Genomic DNA, 22,489 nt, shown 5'->3' with positions numbered 1-22,489 from the left:
ATGTAAAAAAAAAAAAAAAAGAAGAAGAAGAAGATAGCAGGAGGGGAAGAATGAAGCGGGGGAAATCGGAGGGGGAGACAAACCATGAGAGACTATGGACTCTGAGAAACAAACTAAGGGTTCTAGAGGGGAGGGGGTTGGGGGAATGGGTTAGCCTGGTGATGGGTATTAAAGAGGGCACATACTGAATGGAGCACTGAGTGTTATACGCAAACAATGAATCATGGAACACTACATCAAAAACTAATGATGTAATGTATGGTGATTAATATAACATAATAATAAAAAATAAAATAAAAATAAAAGATTAGAGCAATAATTATAAAAATCTAAACCAATTCCTTATTCAGGTTGTTCTTCAAGTCCAAGTACATGCTCTTTATAAAGAAGGTGGAACTAGAAGTTAGAGATAATTACTTACAGGTTTGGTTTATGCCAGAAAGAAGCCATAAAATTGTACTCAACAGACCCTGCATCCTATATCAAAGGATTTCTTTACTCTGATATTAAAACTTAGGCGATTGAGAGTCTATTTAGATATTTTTAGTTAAAAAAGGAAATGTTCTAAGATGTCTTTTTTATAATTCCCATCTCTAACTTTGTTTTATTTACACTTTTGTTGTGCTCACTTCGGCAGCACATATACTAAAATATTTACACTTTTCTTGATCTCATCAGTTTAGTGATAAGAGAATATGGAACTACAATTGAAAATGGTCTCTAACTGGGCAATTGGAGGGCAATGGGAGAGAAATGAACTGAAGTCATTTTAGGCTCAAAGGCTTATTTGATAGTGTGATAAACACTGGGATTAAATTGAGGTTACAATGGAAAAGACTTAAGATACATGTTATTTAAAAATTAGGTAACCACTGGAAGATTAAAAATACATTTATGTCTCCCAAGCCTCTAAAGATAAAGAAGAGACTCAAAGAAGACTCAATCTCAACAAATGAAGGAAAATAATTAAAAAATCATAGTTAATATAAACCAACTATAACATAGCAAAAGGCATTGCTATGAGTGAGATAGTTTAAATTTTCTGATTATAAAGCAGTCTCAGAAAATGAGTTAAAAGACACTTAGCTATAGGCTAGAGATATAGCTAAAATAAAATGATTTCATTTTTAACAGAAATATATATGTACTTGGCCACTTATTTTGACTTACAAAAGAAGTGCCATAAACACCGAGTAATTGTTATTCTGGAAAAGAGAAAGAGAATTTTTCTTATCTGTTTTATTTTTTACAGTTTACTACAATTCAAATGTTTTCCATGAGGCTACATTCCTATAAAGTAAGTTTTAAAAAATGGAGAGATGAGTTATAGGGGAAAAAAGAGACTTGCAAAATCTGATAATTACCCCAAATCTGATAATTACTCAGATCTTGCCATACACACATACACACACACATCCATACACAGAGTGAGGCAAAGATAAGGGAAGAATTAGATCCTACTTTTAGAAAGGGGTAGAATTGGCAGATTTAGTAAATGAAAATATATAGGTTGTCCAGTTAAATTTGAATTTCATAAAGACCCCCAATTTTTAAATTATATATAAAATATTACATGACACATACCCATACTAAAAAAATTATTCACTATTATCTGAAATTCATATTTATCGGCCATCTTCTATTTTATTTGGAAGCCCTAGTAAGGGGCATACATACAGGTGGGTGAAGTAAAAAAGTTAGTTCAAGAAAGTAGTAACGATATCCGAGACTGAAGTCACTAGACTGGGGTCCATTGTCCAGACTTCAACACACTGAGGAAAGGAAATTTTGATAGCAAGGTGGGCTACTACTCTTAAGCTGGTTCCCCGAAGAGGAATAGGAAAACAGGACTCTAAGCATGGAAAGAGGATTTGGGGTTGGGGGGTGAAAGGAGAGGAACTTGAATCCATGTGAGAATATGGAGAATGCCCTTGGAGCAGAACTTGGGTGATGAGGAAGGCAGGAGCTCAAGGAAAACACATGCCATTCCTTATGTTTAGACTAGCAATAGAAATAACTCAAGGAGCAATATAGAGCTCGTGGAGAGCACTGGGACGGGAATCTAACAGGAGGAAGGGACATAGGGTGTAGAACACATGTTGTGAATACTAACATTCACCTTTTTGACAACTGGATAGGTGTTGAGTTTTCTTTAAAAAAAAATAGCAATTGTCAAAATAAGAACATTTACAGAAAATTTAGTAGCTATCAACAGAGTAATGCTTTATTTTTCTGCCATTGTTGAAAATAAGTGGTCCCAAATATTTAGTGAATTTTCCAGATAAATGAATGTATCACCTTAAGGGCCTCCCTCAAATGTTTTAATATATAAGGTTTTTTCCTCTTCTGAAACCCTTCATATATTTAACTAAGATCCTTAAACAAAATACATGAACAAATTCATCCTTTTTAAAGACTCTTACAGAGGGAGAGAAGAAAGGAAAGAAGGAAAGAAGGAAAGAAGGAAGGAAGGAAGGAAGGAAGGAAGGAAGGAAGGAAGGAAGGAAGGAAGGAAGGAAAGAAGGGAAGGAAGGAAGGAAAGAAAGGAGGGAGGGACAGAGGAAAAAAGAAAGAAAAATTATGCCATTAGAAATTTCTGAAATATGTAGGGATATTTTTTCTGTTTAATTTGCTCATCAACCCTTTGATGTAGATATTAATAATATCAATTCTAAAAAGTATATATTGAGTTTCAGATAGTTTAATTGGCCTGCCTATCATGGAGCTAGTATATCTGTCTCTAAAGCCTATGACATTTCCACCTCACTGCTCCATATGGTCTCCACATACACTTCGTGTCATCAGTTAGACCTCCCAGAAGCATGTTGTCCTCAGCTTTGAGATGGCCGGATAAAACTAACTCTGAATATGGAAAATATTCTTTATTATAATTTATGTCCATTCTAAAGGTATCTAATCATTTTCTAACTTGATACACTTTATTTTTTTAAATATTTTATTTATTTATTTGACAGAGAGAGACATAGAGAGAGCAGGAACACAAGCAGGGGGAGTGGGAGAGGGAGAAGCAGGCTTCCCGCGGAGCAGGGAGCCAGATGTGGGGCTCGATCCCAGGGCCCTGGGATCATGACCTGAGCCGAAGGCAGATGCTTAACGACTGAGCCACCCAGGCGTCCCTAACTTGATACACTTTAAAAATAATTGTAATAGCTTAATAACTGTAATATTTTAAGTTGTCATTTAAAAATGAATATCAGGATATATTTTTAAATAAATGTATAAAACTAAGGCTATATAAAAAACTTTTACCAGACTAAGTTCCAAAAAAAAAAAAAAAAAAGAAAAAAAAAAAAAGAGGAAAAGGAAAAAAGGAAAACATACACTTGGGGGTTTTATGGGAGGAAATGACTGTATTCATTTTTTTTTCTCCCTAGTGATTATTCTTTGGGGAGCCACAAAATATTTCAGAAAGATAAATCTGTTATTCAACTCAATCTGCAGAAAAATGGGAAAGTTCCAGGAAAGTTATCTCGACAGGTAAGATTTTCTTAGCATTGGTTTCAATTTGCAAGCTGATCATTTTAAGGACAATATTCCTATCTTTATGGATTGTTGTCAATTTGGAATTACATAGCTTAATGAATACATGTTCATTTGAGTATATTTACTGAAACATAATGAAATATTTATCTAAATGCCTGTTAACAATTTGGACTGAAGCAATTACATGAACACATTACTGCAACCTTAGTATAATAGCAAATCAATTGGCCTCTTGGAAAAATCATTTATGAGAAACTTATTAAAGTTATTACATTCATACTATCCACGAAGCCACTAGGAAGTGAACAGAATAAAAAATGTGAAGGGGAAACCACTGAAGAAAGAAAAATAACACAACTCTCATTCTATCTGAAGACTGTTTATGTCGGTATCAACACAATTTAAATCAGGACAGATTAATATTCATAATATATATAATAAAACTACCTCAAAAGGGATTACTGTACTTTAATGACACAATTTCATGCTGTTAGATATGAATTTTATTCCCTATGTGATGTCTTCAGTTATTTCAAACCCAAATTGCACAGTATGCAATGAACTTTGATATTTTGGCAGCTTTATCTGTAGAATCTTCCAATTACCTGCTTTAAGCAAAAATCCCATCACCCTGTCATTTACATCAGAAAACAGATTTCCAGTGCATGACTCTTTTTCTTTTTTTTCTAGTTTGAGGTGTTTCATCATAAAAAGTGTCAGGTGGTGCATTAGGTTGCAATATATCTATGTGGAATATAACATAATGAGGCCAAAAGAGAGTTGTTTAGAAAAATCTTTTGGAACTGGTACTCAACTCAGCCAGTGTTGACAGCTCCAGAGCTATGCATCTGAAATCTCCACAGAGAAACATTATAAAGTACAACTAATACTCTCAATATTAATATATCCTAAGAGTCTTCAAATTGTCCTCAATGTTTTGAAAAAGCTGAAATCATAATGTTTCATTTCAACATGGAGTAAGATGAGAAAATGTATGATTAGAATTTCTATTCTCCTTGAGAACTTTCATGTTGCTAAAAAATAACTTATCTCATTGGGAGTAATTCACAAATCACTAACATTTGTTTCATGTAAATTAAGGTTTATACTTAAATCCATTTAACACCACTACTCGGATACAATGTGTACTGACATGTATTTTATGTCTGGGAATTCACATTTCTATTATATTTAAACTTCACAATAATTCTATGTGGCAAATATTATTAAAAATAACGAGAGTGAATCACAGGGAGCTCCATAACTTTCCCCAGATCATATTCACGGGACTAGTAAGCAAGCAGAGGAGCTTGGGTCTGAACCCAGTCAGTCTCCATAGCCCATACTTTATGCTATCAATTTATATGACAAGTACATTTAAGATTTAGAGGTGACTGAACTCAAAAGGTTTAGATGTGACTTTCAGCACAATTGGTAAAAATTCTAGCCATATATATATATGAATATATATATATTCTTTTTGTTTGTTTGCTATTTTAGAGAGAGAGTGGGGGAGGGGCAAAGAGAGAGGAAGAGAGAGAATCTTAAACAGGCTCCACTCCCAGCACTGAGCCTGACAGGGGGCTTGATCTCAAGACCTTGAGATCATGACCTGAGCCGAAATCAAGAGTCAGACATTTAGCCGACTGAGCCACCGAGGTGCCCCTTGTTTTGTTTTCCACAGCTATTCTACTTACCCCAAAGTCTGGGACATCATAGGTGTTTACATGTATTAACTCACAACAGCTCAAGAGCAAAAAAAAAAAAGGGATAATTACTCTTATTTTCCTTTTTTTTTAAAGATTTTATTTATTTATTTGACAGAGAGAGAGAGAGAGAGAGAGAACAGGAACACAAGCAGGGGGAGTGGGAGAGGGAGAAGCAGGCTTCCTGCGGAGCGGGGAGCCTGATGCGGGGCTCGATCCCAGGACCCTGAGATCATGACCTGAGCCGAAGGCAGACGCCTAACGACTGAGCCACCCAGGCGCCCCTATTATTTTCCTTTTTTAAATAAAAGTACTGAAAATTCAAAAGAGTAACTGAATGGCCCAAAGTCTCACAGCTAGTAAATAAGGGAGATGGGATTTGAGCAAAGCTAGTCTGGTGACAGAGCTCACTATATCATAATGCCAGCCAATTAAGTATCTCTGGGGTATTATCATATGCTGTTGGGACAAGCATATAATCATTTCTGGGTGTAAAGTGTATAACTGTCACTAGAAATGCCTGCTTTTCAATGTGTCATTTGGATCATAGCAGGAAGTAAGTTACATGGCTGCCTTTTTTATGCTTCAACTCACAAACTTTACTCCTACAGTGAATATCACCATCTCTTGGCTAATTCAACAGTTTACAGGTAAAGAGTATAAATGCTTTTTCTCATCCACAACTTTTCCTAGCACTAACACTGTTATTTAAAAATAGATAATATGCTTGATGACACAGATGTTTATATATTCTCCATTCACTCAAAATATTAACTATGTAACTGCTGTGTACTAGGCCCTACTTTAGAGTACTGAACAAAATCAACAAAATCCCAGCCTCATTCAGCCAGCTCTGACTCTCAATTAAAGAGTGGTGGTGGCCTCCATATAGACTATTAGAAAGACATTCCATGTTTCCATCTCCCAAAATCCTGGTTCTTGAAGGATTTTTTTTTAGCATCATACTTCCAAAGAGAAGATATTACATTTTATTAAAATCTATAAGGATTTACTTTCAGATACCATGCTAAGTACATTACATATAAAATCTAAAAATAATTAATTCAACAAATATTTCTTAAATACTTTTTACATGCCATATTTAGTACTTGCCTTTGAGGATCTCATATGTGAAGGAATAGATTAGTGAACCTACTTAAAATTCAAAATTATGAATGAGAAAATATATATGCAGATTTATACTTATTTGTTCATTGAACAAATGATAATTGAGCACCTACTATATACCAGGCACTCTTCTAAACACTGGAGATACAGAGACAAACAAGACATCTCATTACTTATTCTAGAATGCAGAATTCTCATCCTAGTAAAGAAGACATGCAATAAACAAATACACATTTAAAAGGCTGGTAGACTTAGGGGCATCTGGGTGGCTCAGTCAGTTGAGTATCCAACTCTCGGTTTTGGCTCAGGTCATGATCTCATGGGTCATTGGATCAAGCCCCACAAAGGGCTCTACCTACCCTCAGCAGGAAGTCTGCTTGAAGAGGGAGGGAATCTTCCTCTACTCATGCACGTGCTCACATGCATTCTCTCTCTCTAAAGTAAAATAAAATAATTTTTTTAAAAAAGTCTGATAGAGATATGTGCTTTGAAAGAAAAGATAACTATGCTTCTAAAGCCTAGGGTAAGAAGACCTGATACAGATGAATATGAAGGACCAGCTGTGGTGATTATTTTTATGTATAAATCCTAGAGCATATAGACCTAGCTTTTAACTTAAAAAATAAAGAGTGTTAAATTTACTGATTTGGCAACTTGTTTAAAAACAGATTCTGGATTCGTACTGCCAAATTCAAATGTCTGCTCTTGGACAAATGCTTATATTCACTCTAGTTTTCTGGTTTAAAAAATGTGAGTAATACATACCTAATATGATTATTATTATAAGAACTTAATTGAGAAATGTAAATGAAGAGCTTAAATCAGTGCCTGTGCCTAATCAGGACTACACAAGTATCAATTATTGATGTAATAAACTTAGGGTGTTAGACTAGATGGTATTTTAGCCTTTTACTATTAAAAACTCTATATGGTAAGGAGATACTGAATGGTCTCCTCTCTTGATTCTATTGTTTAATGTGGTGTCAAAATTCTCTATGATTTTCATAACTTTTGCTGTATAAAAACATTTATAAACAATTATATTTTCTTTCCAGTAAAATAACATAAAATGGCTTATGATATTCTTTCTATATAATACTAGGAACATAATGATGATTGTCATTCCATTAAATTTATTGACACCATTGCCTTACAGTAGATACTTTAGAGTTCTCTAATTCTACAAGCATATTACAAAACTCAATTCATCTCAGATGCCTTTCCTATTTTAAATTTGCTTGTGTTATACTGAAATATGGTAATTTAATTCTTGTTCCATGAGATTATTCATAAAATACGTTGACAGCCCTTAGAAATCTTTCTAGATTTCAAAATTTTACAATCCCCGTCCTGATTAGATGTGTATAACTGAGTCTTTTATAAAAAAATTGTTCTCTCTTTATCTCTCTCAAATTTGATAAGTATTGCCAACATTGTTGATATTAATCATAAAATCAAGATTTCATTCTAGCTCAAGGAAACATTCACAGAACACATACAACAGTAGATTTTTGTATGACAAAGGCAGAAGAGAACATCTTAACTTTTTCCTTAAGATGAAAGGATGGATGGTCTTCGCTTTGGAGAAAAGTAAAGTGTAAAATACAGTCCATGGACAACTGCTCAAACCTGTTCTCCAGACTTTTGAGCTCCTTTAAACAAAAATAATTTTCTTATAAGTGACAATATGACAAAGGCCAATTTCTCCCCCAAAAGCATCTCTGGAAGCCAAGGAAAGTGGTTTTAAAATGAATATGATTATGCTATACAGAAAGATGCAAATAAGTCATTATTTATATGCTTGCTTTTAACTTCAGAAAGAGGTTTCTTTTCTTCTTCTGAAAGTGTTTCTTTTTTATAGCATGCATTCAAAGTATTGTATTATAGGGATGGCCTTATTTTTTCCATGTAACAGCTTCCTTACTCTTCCTCACAAAACCACCCAATAAAAATATTAATATACCTTTGACCTTAGGCCGTATAAAGGTTTTCCTTCTGATGTTCTCTGTCAGGAGTTCTAATAGGCAGTTTTAAGAATAGATAGTATATTAACATACAAGATTACATGCACTCCAGGCATTTAGGGACACACTCAGCTCTCAAACTTAACAAAGCTATGCATAGTGAAATAGTGCCATTATGAGGGAGTATATTGCATTCTCCCTTGCAGACTTGCATAGGATTTTCATGAGTGCCTGTTGCAGAAGAGCTAATCGAGGAGTTATGGGGCGTGTGTGTGTGTGTGTATGCGTGTGTGTTTGTGTATTTATGCATATGGACCACAGGACTGATATTTTATGATGAGTAGTTTCTGCTCATCTTGGGAGAAAACACATGCCTCCTGATAACTCCTCTTACACTAACATTTGGGAGGCAAGATGTGGTAAAGTTGAAAAATGGAGTTCATTCTGAGTCTGCCAGCCAATCTGGCAAGCTGTCAAGTCTCATACTGCCATGGCATCCACAGCCTAAATGTAAAGAAACTGTGCATGTATGTCAGTGAACTAGTGTCTGCAAAACTGCCTTCTTGTTAGGAGAACTTAATGTTTGATCTTGGTGCTGCCAGGATGTTTTTCAATTGTCCTTGAGGTTTATCCTCAACCAAAGCCCAGTTTTCTGATTCACTTTTTGAAAAGAGTGCTTACAGAGTTAAGAAGAATCTTGTAAAGTCTTTAAAACAAAGTATTAAAATGATGAATGAGGGTTATCAAAAGAGGTGAATAAAATGATAGCAGGAAGTTACAGACTTATTTTTATCTGGTACTCATTCCTATTCACTCTATAAATATTAATATATTCTGCTGTCTACAGCATGAAGATGACCACAGTCAGTTTTATCTGAACCCACTTCTAGAATTCATGCATATTTGGAAAGTATCCAGGTAAGATATTTTATTTTGTTCCAAGACTAGTTTCTGACTGAGTTCTCAAGTGCCAAATCACAATATTTTTCAGTTGATTGTAAAAACTGTCCCTTCACTAGTACCGTGGAAGCTGTTGTACTTTTAATAGATATCTCCCTTTGGCAAATTTTGTTAATAACTATCTATTCTTCACAGCTGTTCAGATACATTTGAAGAGCTGCTAACACCTTCCAGAACAATCTAACATTCATTTTAAAATCTCTCTGCTACCAGTTCTTACATTTTCAAGGATTTTTTTTCTCATTCATTTTGTGATTTTGAGTGTGCATGTGTCACTAAGCTCTTTGTATAACTGAATTTCCATACTTTGCAAGTCAAAACCTCCTGCTTTAAATTTCTTTCTTGAACTCCCTAAAAATAATTGGTATATCATAAACAGAGGAGTGTTAATTCAAATTGGAAAGCTCAAATGACAATAAATGAACATATCCTAATTGATTCTGATATCTAAATGTATGTATGTATTATTTGAAAAATAGACCCATCAAGAAGCTAAACTGGGAGAAGATATCGGTGCTACTCTATGGGTTTATCTGGAATTAAAGTTGTTCTGAGCTGAATGAGCAAAAAATGGGGTATCGGATGTGTATATCACTAATCTCTGAAGCAAATCCCAATATAAAAATATGAGTTAAAATTGTTTTTAGTGACTATTCATAATAGCTATCAATCACTTTAGTGGAGTTATTGTACATTTTGCATACATTATCTCATCTAATTCTTCCTACAACCCTGTGATAAGACACAGAATTTACTTCAGAATCAAAGAAACTAAAGTTCTAGAAGATTAAATACCTTACCTAAGGCCACTCAGTTCATCACTGGTAGGACCAAAATTAGGTCTGCCTGAAATTTGCAAAGACCAACTGTCTGAAATTTACAAGGACCATATATATATATTTTTTTTATTAAACTACTGTGTCTCTCCATATGTGCCTCTCTTTATTTCCCCCAAAATATTCATCCTCAACAATAAAATCATAGAATGGGTAGGACTAGGGAGGATTTTCAATATAATCTAACCCAAATTTTTATTTTATAGCTAATTACATTGATCAGGTATAGGCTCCCATCAAAATGACATATTAATAAAGGCTGTAGTTTCCTTTTTCCAAAATAAATTTATCCAAAAAAAAAAAAAAACTGTAGAGAGAGACATCAAATCTGACAAATTCTTTACAAAGGGAGAAATCCTTGGAAGACAAAGGACTGTTTTGAATTAGTTTGGTGGAGGGTTGTGACTTACATGTAGACAGCTGCTGCCTGGGGCACAGAGAAACAAGAGGAGGCTAGAATAAGAAGGTGAGAGCAAGGCAGTTTTCCTTCTGTTCCTGCCTCACCCTGCCATTGTCTGGTCCTTCACAGAAGACTGGTGACCTTGACCATTGTGCAGTACAGGTGTTCACAGGGTTAAATTAGGGCAAAGCAAAAGCTCTGCCACAGTGAAGACTAGAGGAAATCTGAAAGGGACAGACTAGCCTCAGAATCTAACTCCTCCACACCTTCTCTTTAACCCCAGGGTAGTGCTGCTTATCCTCTGGTAAGGAAACTAAAACACAGAAAATTTCAAAAATTTGTCAACCATCATACAGATAATTAATGCTCTAGCTAGGACTAAAACCAAATGTCTAACTCTCAGTCAGTCTTATTCCACTTCAATTCTATACGTTGTATATAATTTTATAAGTACATATAAAATATTTATATATAAAATGTATGTAAAATATTTATATATAACACATATATAAATATAAAATTTTATATTTACATATAAAGTTGTATACAGAGTATATTTTTTATTTTATACATAGTATTTTATATTACTGACATATTTTATATTATTTTATATATAATGGCATTATATAAGTGTGTATATGTGTATATATATGTGTGCATGTGTATATATTTATCCATCATCCATTAATGGACATTTAGGTTGTTTGTATGTCTTGGCTATTGTGAATAATGCTGCAATGAACTTGGGAGTGCAACTATCTCTTCAAGATAGTGATTTCATTTCCTTTTAATACAAGAAGTGAGAATCCTGGATGATATGATAGTTTTACTTTTTTAAAAAATTTTCTGAGGAACGTTCATACTGTTTTCCAGAGCAGTTGTACCAATTTACGTTCCCAACAGTACACCAGGGTTCTCTTCTCCACAGGTTTGACAAGAGTCTTTTTGATAATAGCCATTCCTAACAGGTGTGAGGTGTTGTCTCATTATGGTTGTGATTTGCATTTCCCCAATGATTAATGATATTGTTCAGGTACTTGTTGTTCAGATGCTTCGTGACAATTTGCATACATTTTTTTTAGGAGAAATGTCCACTCAAGTCCTCTGTCCATTTTTTTAAAATTGGGATTGATTTTTCACTGTTGAGTTTTACATTTTAGATATCAATCTCTTATCAATATGGCTTGCAAATATTTTCTCCCATAACCTAGGTTGCCTTTTCATTTTGTTCATTCATTCCTTTGCTGTGCAGAGCAAGGTTTAAAGTTTAAGATAGGGGTACAATTTCATTCTTTTGCATGAGAATATTCACTTATCTCAACACTATTTATTGAAGAGACTATCCTTTCCCCATTGATTATTCTTGGCTCCTTGTCAAATAATACTTGACCATATATGTGTAGATTTATTTCTGGGCTCTCGGAGTCTGTTCAACTGGTCTATGTGACTGTTTTTATATCAGTGTCATAATTCGTTTGATTTCCAAAGCTTTGTAATATAGTTTGAAATCAGGAAGTGTGATGACTCCGGATTTGTTCTTTCTCAAGATTGCTTTGGCTATTCAGGGTATTTTGAGGTTCCTTATTAATTTTAGGATTGTTTTTTTTCTTATTTCTGTGAAAAATGACATTGGAATTTTGATAAAATTATATTGAATGGGGCACCTGGCTGGCTCAATCAGTAGAGCATGTGACTCTTGATCTCAGGGTCGTGAGTTCAAGCCCCATGTTGGGTGCAGCGCTTACTTAAAATATATAATCTATAGATGGCTCTAAGTAGTATGGATATTTTAACAATATTAACCCTTCTGATCTAAAATCTTGAAAGTCTATTTATGTGTTTTCTTCAATTTCTTTCATCAATGTGTTACAGTTTTCAGTGTATAGATCTTTCACTTCCTTGGTTTAATTTATTCCTAAATATATTTTTTATGCTTTTGTAAGTGGGATTTTTTTCTTAATTTTTCAAAATTTTCATTGTCAGTGTATAGAAACCCAACTGATTTGTATATATTTATCTTGCATCCTGAAACTTTACAGAATTCATTTATTAGTTCTAAGAGTATTTTAGTGGAGTCTTCAGGATTTTCTACATACAAGATTGTATCATCATCAAACAGACACAATTTTACTTCTCCTTCCAGTCTGAATGCCTTTTATTTCATTTTCTTGTCTGATTACTCTAAGACTTCTAGTACAATGTTGAATAGGAATGGTGAGCGTGGGAACCCTTATTTTGTTCCTGATTTTAGAGGAAGTACTTCCAACATCTTACCACTGAGTATGATGATAGCTGTGGGTTGTCATACATGAACTCTATTATGTTGAGATGTTTTTCTATACCCAATTTGTTGAAAGTTTTTCTGAGAGGACGTTACATTTTTTTCAAATGCTTTTTCTGCTTCTATTGAGATGATCAATGATTTCTGTCTTTCATTTTATTAATGTGCTTTATCACATTTATTGATTTGTGTAGTTAAATCATCCTTGCATACCAGGGATAAATTTTCTCGGTCATGGTGTATATGATCCTTTTAATGTGCTGTTGAATTTGGTGTGCAAGTATTTTGTTGGGAAATTTTGCATCTATAATCATCAGGGATATTGGCCTGTAGTTTTCTTTTCTTGTAGTGTCCTTCTCTGGCTCTGGCATCAGGGTAATTCTGGCTTCATATAATGAGTTTGGGAGTGTCCCCTCCTCTTCAAGATTTTGGAAGAGTTTGAGAAGAATTGACATTAATTTGTCTTTAAAAATTTGGTAGGATTTATCAATGAAGCCATCTGCCCCTGAATTTTTTTTTTTGTTGGGAGGTTTTTGATTACCAACTTAATCTTATTGGTCGATTCAGATTTTCTATTTCTTTCTGATTCAGTCTTGGTGGGTGGTATTTTCTAGGAATTTATCCAGTATTCTAGGTTGTCCAAATTTTTGGCATATAATTGTTCATAGTAGTCCTTTTGCTCCTTCTTTGTTTCTTTTAGCAGCTTTTTAAAAAGATTTTATTTATTTGAGAGAGAGAGAGAGAGACAAGTGGAGGAAGGGGCAGAGGGAGAGAGACAAGCTGACTCCCCACTGAGCAGGGAGCCAGATGCAAGACTTGATCCCAGGATTCTGGGCTCATGACCTGAGCTGAACACAGACAACTGACTGAGCAACCCAGGTGCCCCTTAAAACAGCTTTTAAATTAAAGTCTATTTTGTGTAATATAAGTAAAGCTACCTCTGCTCATTTTTGGTCTCTATATGCATGAAGTACCTTTTTCCATCCCTTCGCTGTGAATGTGTGTGTCCTTGAGGCTGAAGGGAGTCTCTTGCAGGCAGCACATAGTTGTGCCTTTATTCACTCAGCCACTCTTTGCCTTTTGACTGAAAAACTTTACATTTTTTTTTTTAAGATTTTATTTGTTTATCTGAGAGAGAGAGAGGGAGCACAAGCAGGCGGGAGGGTCAGAGGGAGAAGTGGAGGCAGACTCCCCGCTGAGCAGGGAGCCCCATGCAGGACTCAATCCCAGGACCCCAGGACCATGACCTGAGCAGAAGGCAGACGCTTAACCAACTGAGCCACCCAGGCACCCCACACCTTTTTTTTTTTAATTTTATTTATCTGAGAGAGAGAAAGAGACAGCATGAGCGGGGGGGAGGGGCAGAGGGAGAGAGAAAACTTTACACTTAAAGTAATTACTGATAGATAATGACTTAGAATTGACATCTTGTTAATTGTTTTCTGGCTGTTTTGTCCTTCCTTCCTTCCTCCCTCCCTCCCACCCTGCCTGCCTTCCTTCCTGAATTGCTGATTTGCCATAGAAGTATAGTTTGATTCCCTTCTCTTTACCTTTTGAGTATCCGTGATAGGTTTTTGTTTTGTGTTTACTCTGAGGTTTACTTGAAATATGCTACAGATATAAAATTCTTTTAAGCTGATAACAATTTAACTTTATTTGCATAAAAACTCTACTATTTACTCTGCCCCAAAATCTTATGCTTTTGATGTCAGAATTTATATCTCTTTATATCATATATCCATTGACAATAATTACAGCTACAACTATTTTTAATACTTTTCCCCTTTAACCTCTATACTAGAGTTAAGTGATTGACACATCACTATTACAGTATTGTGAATCCAACTATATACTTACCTTTCCAGAAAGGTGTATTGCATATTTTCATGTTTTCCTGTTACTAATTAGTATCTTTTCATTTCAGCTTGAAGAACTAGCATTTCTTCCAAGACAGGTCTTATGGCGAAGAATTCGCTTTGCCTTTGTTTGTGAGTCTTTATCTCACCTTCATTTCTGAAGGACAGTTTTGCTAGGTAAAGTATTCTTGGGTGGCAGGGGTTATTTTTGTTTTTGTTTTTTCTTTCAGCAACTTAAATTTATCATCCTACTCTCTCCTAGCCTGTAGGATTTCTGCTGACAAATCCACTGATAGCTTTATGGTGGTTCTCCTTTAAGAGGAAAAATTTTTCTCTCTTGCTACCTTTGAAATTCTCTCTTGTTTTTGCTTTTAGACAGTTTTATTATTGTTACGTGTCTTAGAGAAATCATTTTGGACTGAAATTATGAGATGAACTATTATTAAATGAACTTGGATGTCCAAATCTCTCCCCAGGTTTGGGAAATTCAAAAGCCATTATCTTTAAATAAACTTACTGCTCCTTTCTCACTCTCTTCTCCTTCTGGGACTCCAGTGACATGTACATTGTTTCTTTTTATGGTGTCCCATGAATCCTATAGGCCTTCTTAATTCCTTTTTTTTTTCTTTTTGTTCCTCTGCTTAAGTAATTTCAAATAATCTGTCTTTGAGCTTACTGATTTTTTCTTCTGCTTGGTCCCTTCTGCCGAAGCTCTTTATTGAATTCTTCAGTTCAACCACTGTATTCTTTAGCTCCAAAACTTCTGGTTCTTTTTTATCTTTTCTATACCTTTGTTGAAGTTCTCATTTTGTTCTTATATTGTGTTGCTGATTTCATTAAATTGTCTCTCCGTGTTCTCTTATATTTCTGAGTATCTTTAGAACAATTATTTTAAATTTTTTGTCAGGCCATTCATGGATCTTCATTTCTTTGAGGTCAGTTGCTATAAGTTTACTGTGTTCCTTTGGTAGAATCATATTTCCCTGACTCTTTGTGATCCCTGGAGCCTTGCATAGGTGTCTGTGCATGGGAAGAAGCAGTCACATCTTCCAGACTTTATGGGCTGACCTCAGGAAAGGACCTTCATCTGTAGGTGAGACACAATGGAGCATGCTATGACCCTCGGTCTAGTGATGCAGGGCACCAAGTGCAGAGTCATGTGGAAGACCCAGATCTGGTGAGTGTGATGACTCCTCAGGTCAGGCCACTGGGGCCCACAACATTAACATTAACTCTGTGGTCCTTTGAAGTGCTAGGGTCCTTGAAATGGCTGCAAGTGCTGTTGGCATCTTCAGTGGTGCCTCCAGGTCCAGTACCTAGGGACCAGGACAGGCAGTGGTTGTTGCAAGAGCTGGTGTCATGCATACACACAGTTGCAGGGGCCAGCTGCAGGTGCCTATGTAGTGGCAGGGGCTGGTTGCAGACATACATATAGTGGGGGAGGGCAGGGCCAGCAGCAAGGACTAGGACTAACTGTAGGTGCATTGGCACTGTGAGGACCCTGGCTGTTGGCATGCACTCCTGTGGCTGCAGACCTTGGTCATGTGCACAGCAGTGGAGGCTGTTATGGGAGTCAGGCTGGTTAGATGCAGGTACACAGCTGGAGGGGCTGGTTGCAAGCAAGCCCAACTGTGTGAGTCAATGACAGGAAACAGGGCCAGGACCAGGCCCACAAACAGCTGTGGGGACCCTGGCTGTTCAGTGTGCATTCCTGTGACTGCAGTGTCTCCCTAAGACATATGCACGGCAGTGAAGGCCAGTACAAAATTCAGGCCAAGGGCTTGCAGGTGCACAGCTTGGGAACCAGCTACAGGTCAGCCCCGCGGTGGCAGTGGGGTGAGGAAGGGAGTGGAGAGGGACTCAAGCAGCTGCTGTTTGTGAATGTGAATACCTGTGTGTGGGGGGAAACAGTGAAATTTGCAGGGGAGGTCTGCAGCTGCTATGTTGGTTGTTGGTTTCTTCAGTGGTAAAAACTACTGGGGCCCTCTGCAGAGCAGGTCACTGAGAACCATAGTAACTCCCACTGTGTGACTGATACTGGTAGCCCTAGCCCTTCTTCCTTGTTCCTAGCTGTCTTTATGCATCTCTGCTTTGCTGGTGTCTGCATGGAGTAAAACCAATGCAGGTCCTTCTTGTAGTGGCCCAAAAGGCTGGGGAAGCTGCTGGTTCACCACTCTCCCTCTCCCAGCAAGGGGGTTTCCCTCTTGGCAGTGAGCAATGCTGGCCTGCAGGATGGGATGAGGCAGGCAAAATGAAACTGCCCGCTCTTCCCTTTTCGTGTGGTTATTCTCAGGTTTTGTAGTTGTTGTTGTTCTACAGTGTTGTGGAAGTTTCTTAGAAGGATTCCTAAACTCTCCCAGAGCTGTTCTTGTTCATGGGTAGTTGTCTAACTGTGGGAAGAAAGAGGCTGGGATCTCCTACTTTGCCATCTTGGTGACTTCCAGGACTTTGCTTTCTGAAATACAAGGCTATTCTGCCAGCCCTCCTCAGACCACTTTATGGTGTCATTAAAAGATCAAACACTAGATGGCAGGAGCTTTGTTTTCACTTTTCCTCTTCCTGACTTCCTTTTAGAAGTTGGGCAAATCACATACCTTCATTAGTTTCTAGGAGATTTTCTATAAAATAAATATAATATTTAATAGCAAGGTGCTGAACTAGGTATATATTCTTGAGGGTCTTTTAAGTGCTAGGGTCAGATTTTATATAAAAACCTTCCCTCCAATAACCAAAATTTTTCACAATTCTTTTCCTATACCTCCACTGACTTTTTACATAGTCTGTGAATTTTGTCTTGAACTGTTATATGTAATGCAACTAAAATGATGATTTAATAAAGGCTGAGAAGGCAGCTATTGTAAAATATATTGGTGTGTTTTAACACTGTTTTTGTGTTGTATGATTTGTTCAATTCAATTCAGGAGTTTTTAGGACAAATAGGAAGGGAAAGTCATAATGTTTAGGAAAATAATTTTGATAAGTGAAGTCAAAAGAACCTCTACTAATCTCACACCTTTTCCACCAAAGCATAGATCAAGTTGGAGCAATAAGAGCAGCTCAGGAAAGAAAAACACAGAGGTTTGATGTCAAAGACAACCTTATCTATTATAAATATATGTCATTAATGCTGAAAGCAATTCTCTTCAAGATTTTGCATATTTAACAATTCTTGATGTTAGTATTTGTCATTATCTGCTCATGAATCCTTTTGTAACTTACATTTTGAATTAAGAGTAGTTTGATACAATGAACAGTCTTTGAGAGGTTTGGTTAATTTGTCATGGACTTTTTTTGGAGTTCTAAGGTTTTCAAATATGTTTGTAGCCTATCAAGTTATGCAAAACTTATAAACATTCATCTGAAATGGTTTTTAAAATCGTGTCAATAGCAATCCTTTTTTAACCATGTCTGCTATAGAATCATGGACAAAACAGAGCTTATGATAAATATGCTAAAGTTAATATTAAGTTTTCCTCCCCACTTTTAAACAGTTGTTTTTTTTTTTTTCTTTCCAGACAGTGCCTCTCAACAGTAATCAAAAAATATGACTTCCACCTGAAATCCCTATTGAAAACCCAGGTATTAACTTTAGTTACTTCACCTGTCAATTCCACAAGCATCTATTAACCATTAACTCTTTTTCTAAAACTTAACAGTTTTCTGAAGATACAAAGATGAATAAAGTAGAAGGTCTATACTTGAGCAGCTTTCATTCTATCATGGCAAAACAGACAAGTAAACAGACATGCGTTAATAAAGTGTCATAGCTACTGCGAAAGACCTATGTGTATATAGGGCACAAAAAAAGTTATCAATTTTACCTATTTGATCTGAATATTGAAAAATGAGTATGCCAGCTAGGGAAGTGGCACGGTGAAGGAAGGTGGGGAGTGGGGATAACTTTCAGCAAAAAACCCCCCATGAATAGAAGCAGTTAGGAAAAAGCTTGCTATGATTTGAAAACTGTATGAAATTTGGAATGGCTACAATTAGGGTTCAAGGCCTGTAAAGAGACCAGATGAAAGGGGCAAGCAGGGGCTGTTATATAGGATCTTAAGGACACTTTATGGACAATTTAATGATTTTCTAATTTATCAGCTGATGACATGGAGCCATTATGCAAGGCAGTAGAATGACAGATGGGTGATTAGAGGAGCATTTCATTAGCCCAAAGAGATGATGAGGGTATGGACAAAAACTCTACAATAGGGGTGGGTAGGAGGGGACAAATTCATAATAGGTAAAAATATGCAATTTATATGATTTGGTGAAAGACTATGAGTAAAACAAAAGAAGAGAGTGTCTAGAATACCTCCACATTCCTGGCTGCTAACTGACTGCATAGAGAATCAGTTCACTAAAATAGCAAAGAGAAGAGAAGCTAGCTTGACATGGAAAAATGACGGATTTAGTCCAAGACTACTAAGATTTGGTCGCCAACAGGGCATCCAAAGTGTGGTCACCATTAAGCAGATCATTTCTTATAGCTTATTCTTCCAGGGAAGGGTTAATCTTCCACAGATAAAACAACCTATGATTACAGAAAATTGTGTAAGACAGTGTTTTTTTTTTTTTTAAGATTTATTTATTTATTTGAGAGAGAGAGAGAATGGGGGGAGGGGCAGAAAGAGAAAGGAGAGAGAAACCCAAGCAGACTCCAAGTTGAGCACAGAGCCCAGCACAGGGCTCGACCTGAGCCGAAACCAAGAGTCAGACAACCAACCAACTACACCACCAGGTGCCCCAAGACAGTGGTTTTAAAACAAGTGAGGATTTCTTTTTCCATTAAATAATTGACTCCTGATATATATATGAAAAGATAAAGAACCTAGGTAACTAAAAGATTCTGAAAATAACAAACAACATTTCTTGATGAAGATACCAAACTCATGTGAATTCCACATAAATATTCAAAGACACAGTGATAACAAACACACAACTCATATACCCTTCCAAAGTGTAATCTTCTCATTCTAATTCCATTTTTCTTTCTTGAGCCTGGCTTAAATCTGGAAGTTCAAAATGTGAAATGTGAAAAAAACTCACAGATTGGTTTAAGTCTCATAAAAGTGTCATAATTAGTACTTCTTTCAGCTTGATTCTTCACATTTGTGATAGTCATTCTTTCTAATGTAGAATTTGAAATTTACCAGGCACACAAAGCAAATGAAGACTTCATTCCTAGATCATTTATGTCTCTTGACTATATGGAAATATATTTTTGAGGTTATGGTAAACTACTTATGAATGAATTGTAATTACGTAAATGTCTTGGTACTGCTCATGTATCAAAAATGCCTTTTTATACACACACACATACACACACACAAAAATTGTTGGGAATTTGTAAAGTTCTTAATTTCCAAGAGGTTTGATCATCTTACTCATACATAAAGCCTCCAATATTTCCACTTTAAAAGAATCCATTGATTCTTGTAAATTTTTCCAGTATGAATTAAAAGTTGGCAAAACATCAAATAACTACTATCTTTACATTAACACTGGCAAATAGTTATCATCACCCACATCTGAATTATTTTATAAATAGGCCACAGAGTCTGTGATTTTCCAGATGAACTCTTTCAAAACAATGAGCTTTTTAAATGTGATTCTTCCTATGAAGCATCACTGGTAAATATCTGAGAAGTGAGGACAGACTGTGATATGATCAATTCACAATTTTGTGCTTCCTATTTATTTGAAAATTGCATTTAGTAGCATTTCATCAATGTTGAAAGCAGTACTAATTTGAAAAACAATTTTTTAAATATTTCCCAAACTTGGATTATTAAACATATTTTTTTAAAAAATAGCAAACACGCAGGCTGAATAAATATGACATGAATATTATTGAGTAATATGGATAATTTAAATTTTAAAATATTTTATTTCCCCAGCCATTGTCATTTAACATATTTTAGACTTGACTTATTTCAGATTGGACATTCTGATTATTATGTTTGCTAAACAGATAGTTTTGTAAGTAGTTTACATAGAACTTTTCCTTTGAACATTTTCTTCCTCTCACCTATTCCACTAATACCCAGAAAGGTAAGGAATATTTTCTATATTCATCCTATATTCTGCATTCATCTCTAATATTTCAGAGAAATTAAAAATAGAAGAGAAAGAATTTTCTCCCTAAGATATTACTCAATGCTTACTTATTGCAAATTAGTGAACTATTTACTCACTGGAATCAAGAGAAATGGAAATCAGAACCATACTCTGAAGTTGCTGATGATCTAGTTGGAAAGACAGCATATTCACACATATAATATACATACAGAGCAAAGCAGTGTAAAACAAGATTTCAATCTATGTGCAAGAATCAACTTCTAATTCAAAGTGCTTAAGCACTGTCTCTAAAATTTTTATTACAATGCCAAATAGCCCTTTAGAGAAAGTTAACAATCCTACCACTGATGATAAACTTATACTAGAATCTAGTAACTGGTGAACTAACTGTAAACTAGATGGAAATTGATTGAGAAAAATCTACTCATGCTTCAAAACATGGTTTGGCTTCATGAAATATCTTCTTGGTCTACAAAAAGCTATAAACCTCCAAACACTTTACCATCTAGCTCATGACTCAGAGAGTGTACCAACTAGATAACAAGAATGACATCTCTATTATTCAGGTGTAAGTAACTCAATGAGTAAGGAAGAATAATAATTATCTCACAGTTTCCTCTCCCTGAGACCAAAATCCAACTGTATTCAGCCTCTAGACAGAGTCTAAAAATTCCATATACAAGTAGAAATAAAGGGGGCACAAAGGGATCTTATATATTTAGCTTTATTAGAACTGAAGCTCTTTTAGTAACAGGTAGATCTATTATTGGATTTTAGAAGTTCAATTCAAACATAATTTAAACAGAGTGGCAGTAAAGACAGAATTTAGGAGCAGAGATTCCAAAGTCAGATATCTGTATGACAGCCCTCCATCACTATGGAAGTTTTTATTCAACTTTCCTAGAGTTCATATTATTCACCACTAGAGTGAATATAATAAAATATAATGATATTTTTTAAAATTAATAAAAAGTGGATGTGATGTATTTAATATAACATAGTGGTTTGAAGATAAAAAGTGTTCAAGTAAAAATAAGTACAAGTATTATTTTATTGCTATGAGAGTTACTATTTTTAACACTATTACTAAAGTAGAGGACTGTACAGGATCCAGAAGAAAAATGTCAAAAACCGATTTGCATTCACAATAGAATATAAGAAGAGGTAGAAAAGGACCAAAAAAATCATAAGAAGAAAATAGAAGGACCCAGTTAAAGGTTACAAAAGAAGTCAAGGAGATGAAGGAGATAAAGTCAGGTCACAAGGAAAATAAAACACAACTGCAGAATTGGAACCTGCCTTAGCAGAAATAAAGCGCATACTGAAACTACTAAAAGTCAAACCTATTATGTATAGAACACTCTCAGACTTAAAGAATAAAAAAAAGAAAAAGTGAAACTAGATTTTCAATAAGGAAGATAATCACTAGCCAACATAATTTGTATTCCAAGTGAAATGGAAAGCACTGACGGGTTCCATCAAAGGAATAACATGATCTGACATTTTATTTGGGATTTATGCAGTGAATTATATAATACATGAAAAACATATAATAATATATATACAAATTAAAGAATAATATCAGAACAGGCATTCTTATTAAACAATAAGTTTAGCAACAAAATATTGCCAGTATCATAGGATCTGCCCATGTGCCATGAACGTTGGGGTCCCTCTTTTCACTACATCTGTATCTACATAAGAGGTAATCTTTGGAGAAAAGTGTTCTGTAGCTTTTCTTTTCACCACTTCATCTTTTCCCATTTCACTATCAAA

The 22,489-nt window shown here is 35.4% G+C and overlaps 1 protein-coding gene across 1 annotated transcript in view; it reads left to right on the top strand.

Moving 5' to 3' along the window:
• The window catches only part of PIK3C2G (phosphatidylinositol-4-phosphate 3-kinase catalytic subunit type 2 gamma), a 384,724-nt gene that overhangs the window by 67,506 nt on the left and 294,729 nt on the right, over positions 1-22,489 (top strand). Inside the window, exons 6-8 of the mRNA XM_021690398.2 lie at positions 3,396-3,498; positions 9,150-9,220; positions 18,151-18,214. Of these exons, the coding sequence (XP_021546073.1) occupies positions 3,396-3,498; positions 9,150-9,220; positions 18,151-18,214 (238 nt within the window). The remainder of the gene's footprint in view (positions 1-3,395; positions 3,499-9,149; positions 9,221-18,150; positions 18,215-22,489) is intronic.

Source organism: Neomonachus schauinslandi, chromosome 5, assembly GCF_002201575.2.
Source record: "Neomonachus schauinslandi chromosome 5, ASM220157v2, whole genome shotgun sequence".
NCBI classification, from domain to species: Eukaryota; Metazoa; Chordata; class Mammalia; order Carnivora; family Phocidae; genus Neomonachus; species Neomonachus schauinslandi.
Note: the sequence above shows the minus strand (reverse complement) of the source record. Positions and strands in the feature narration are given on the sequence as shown.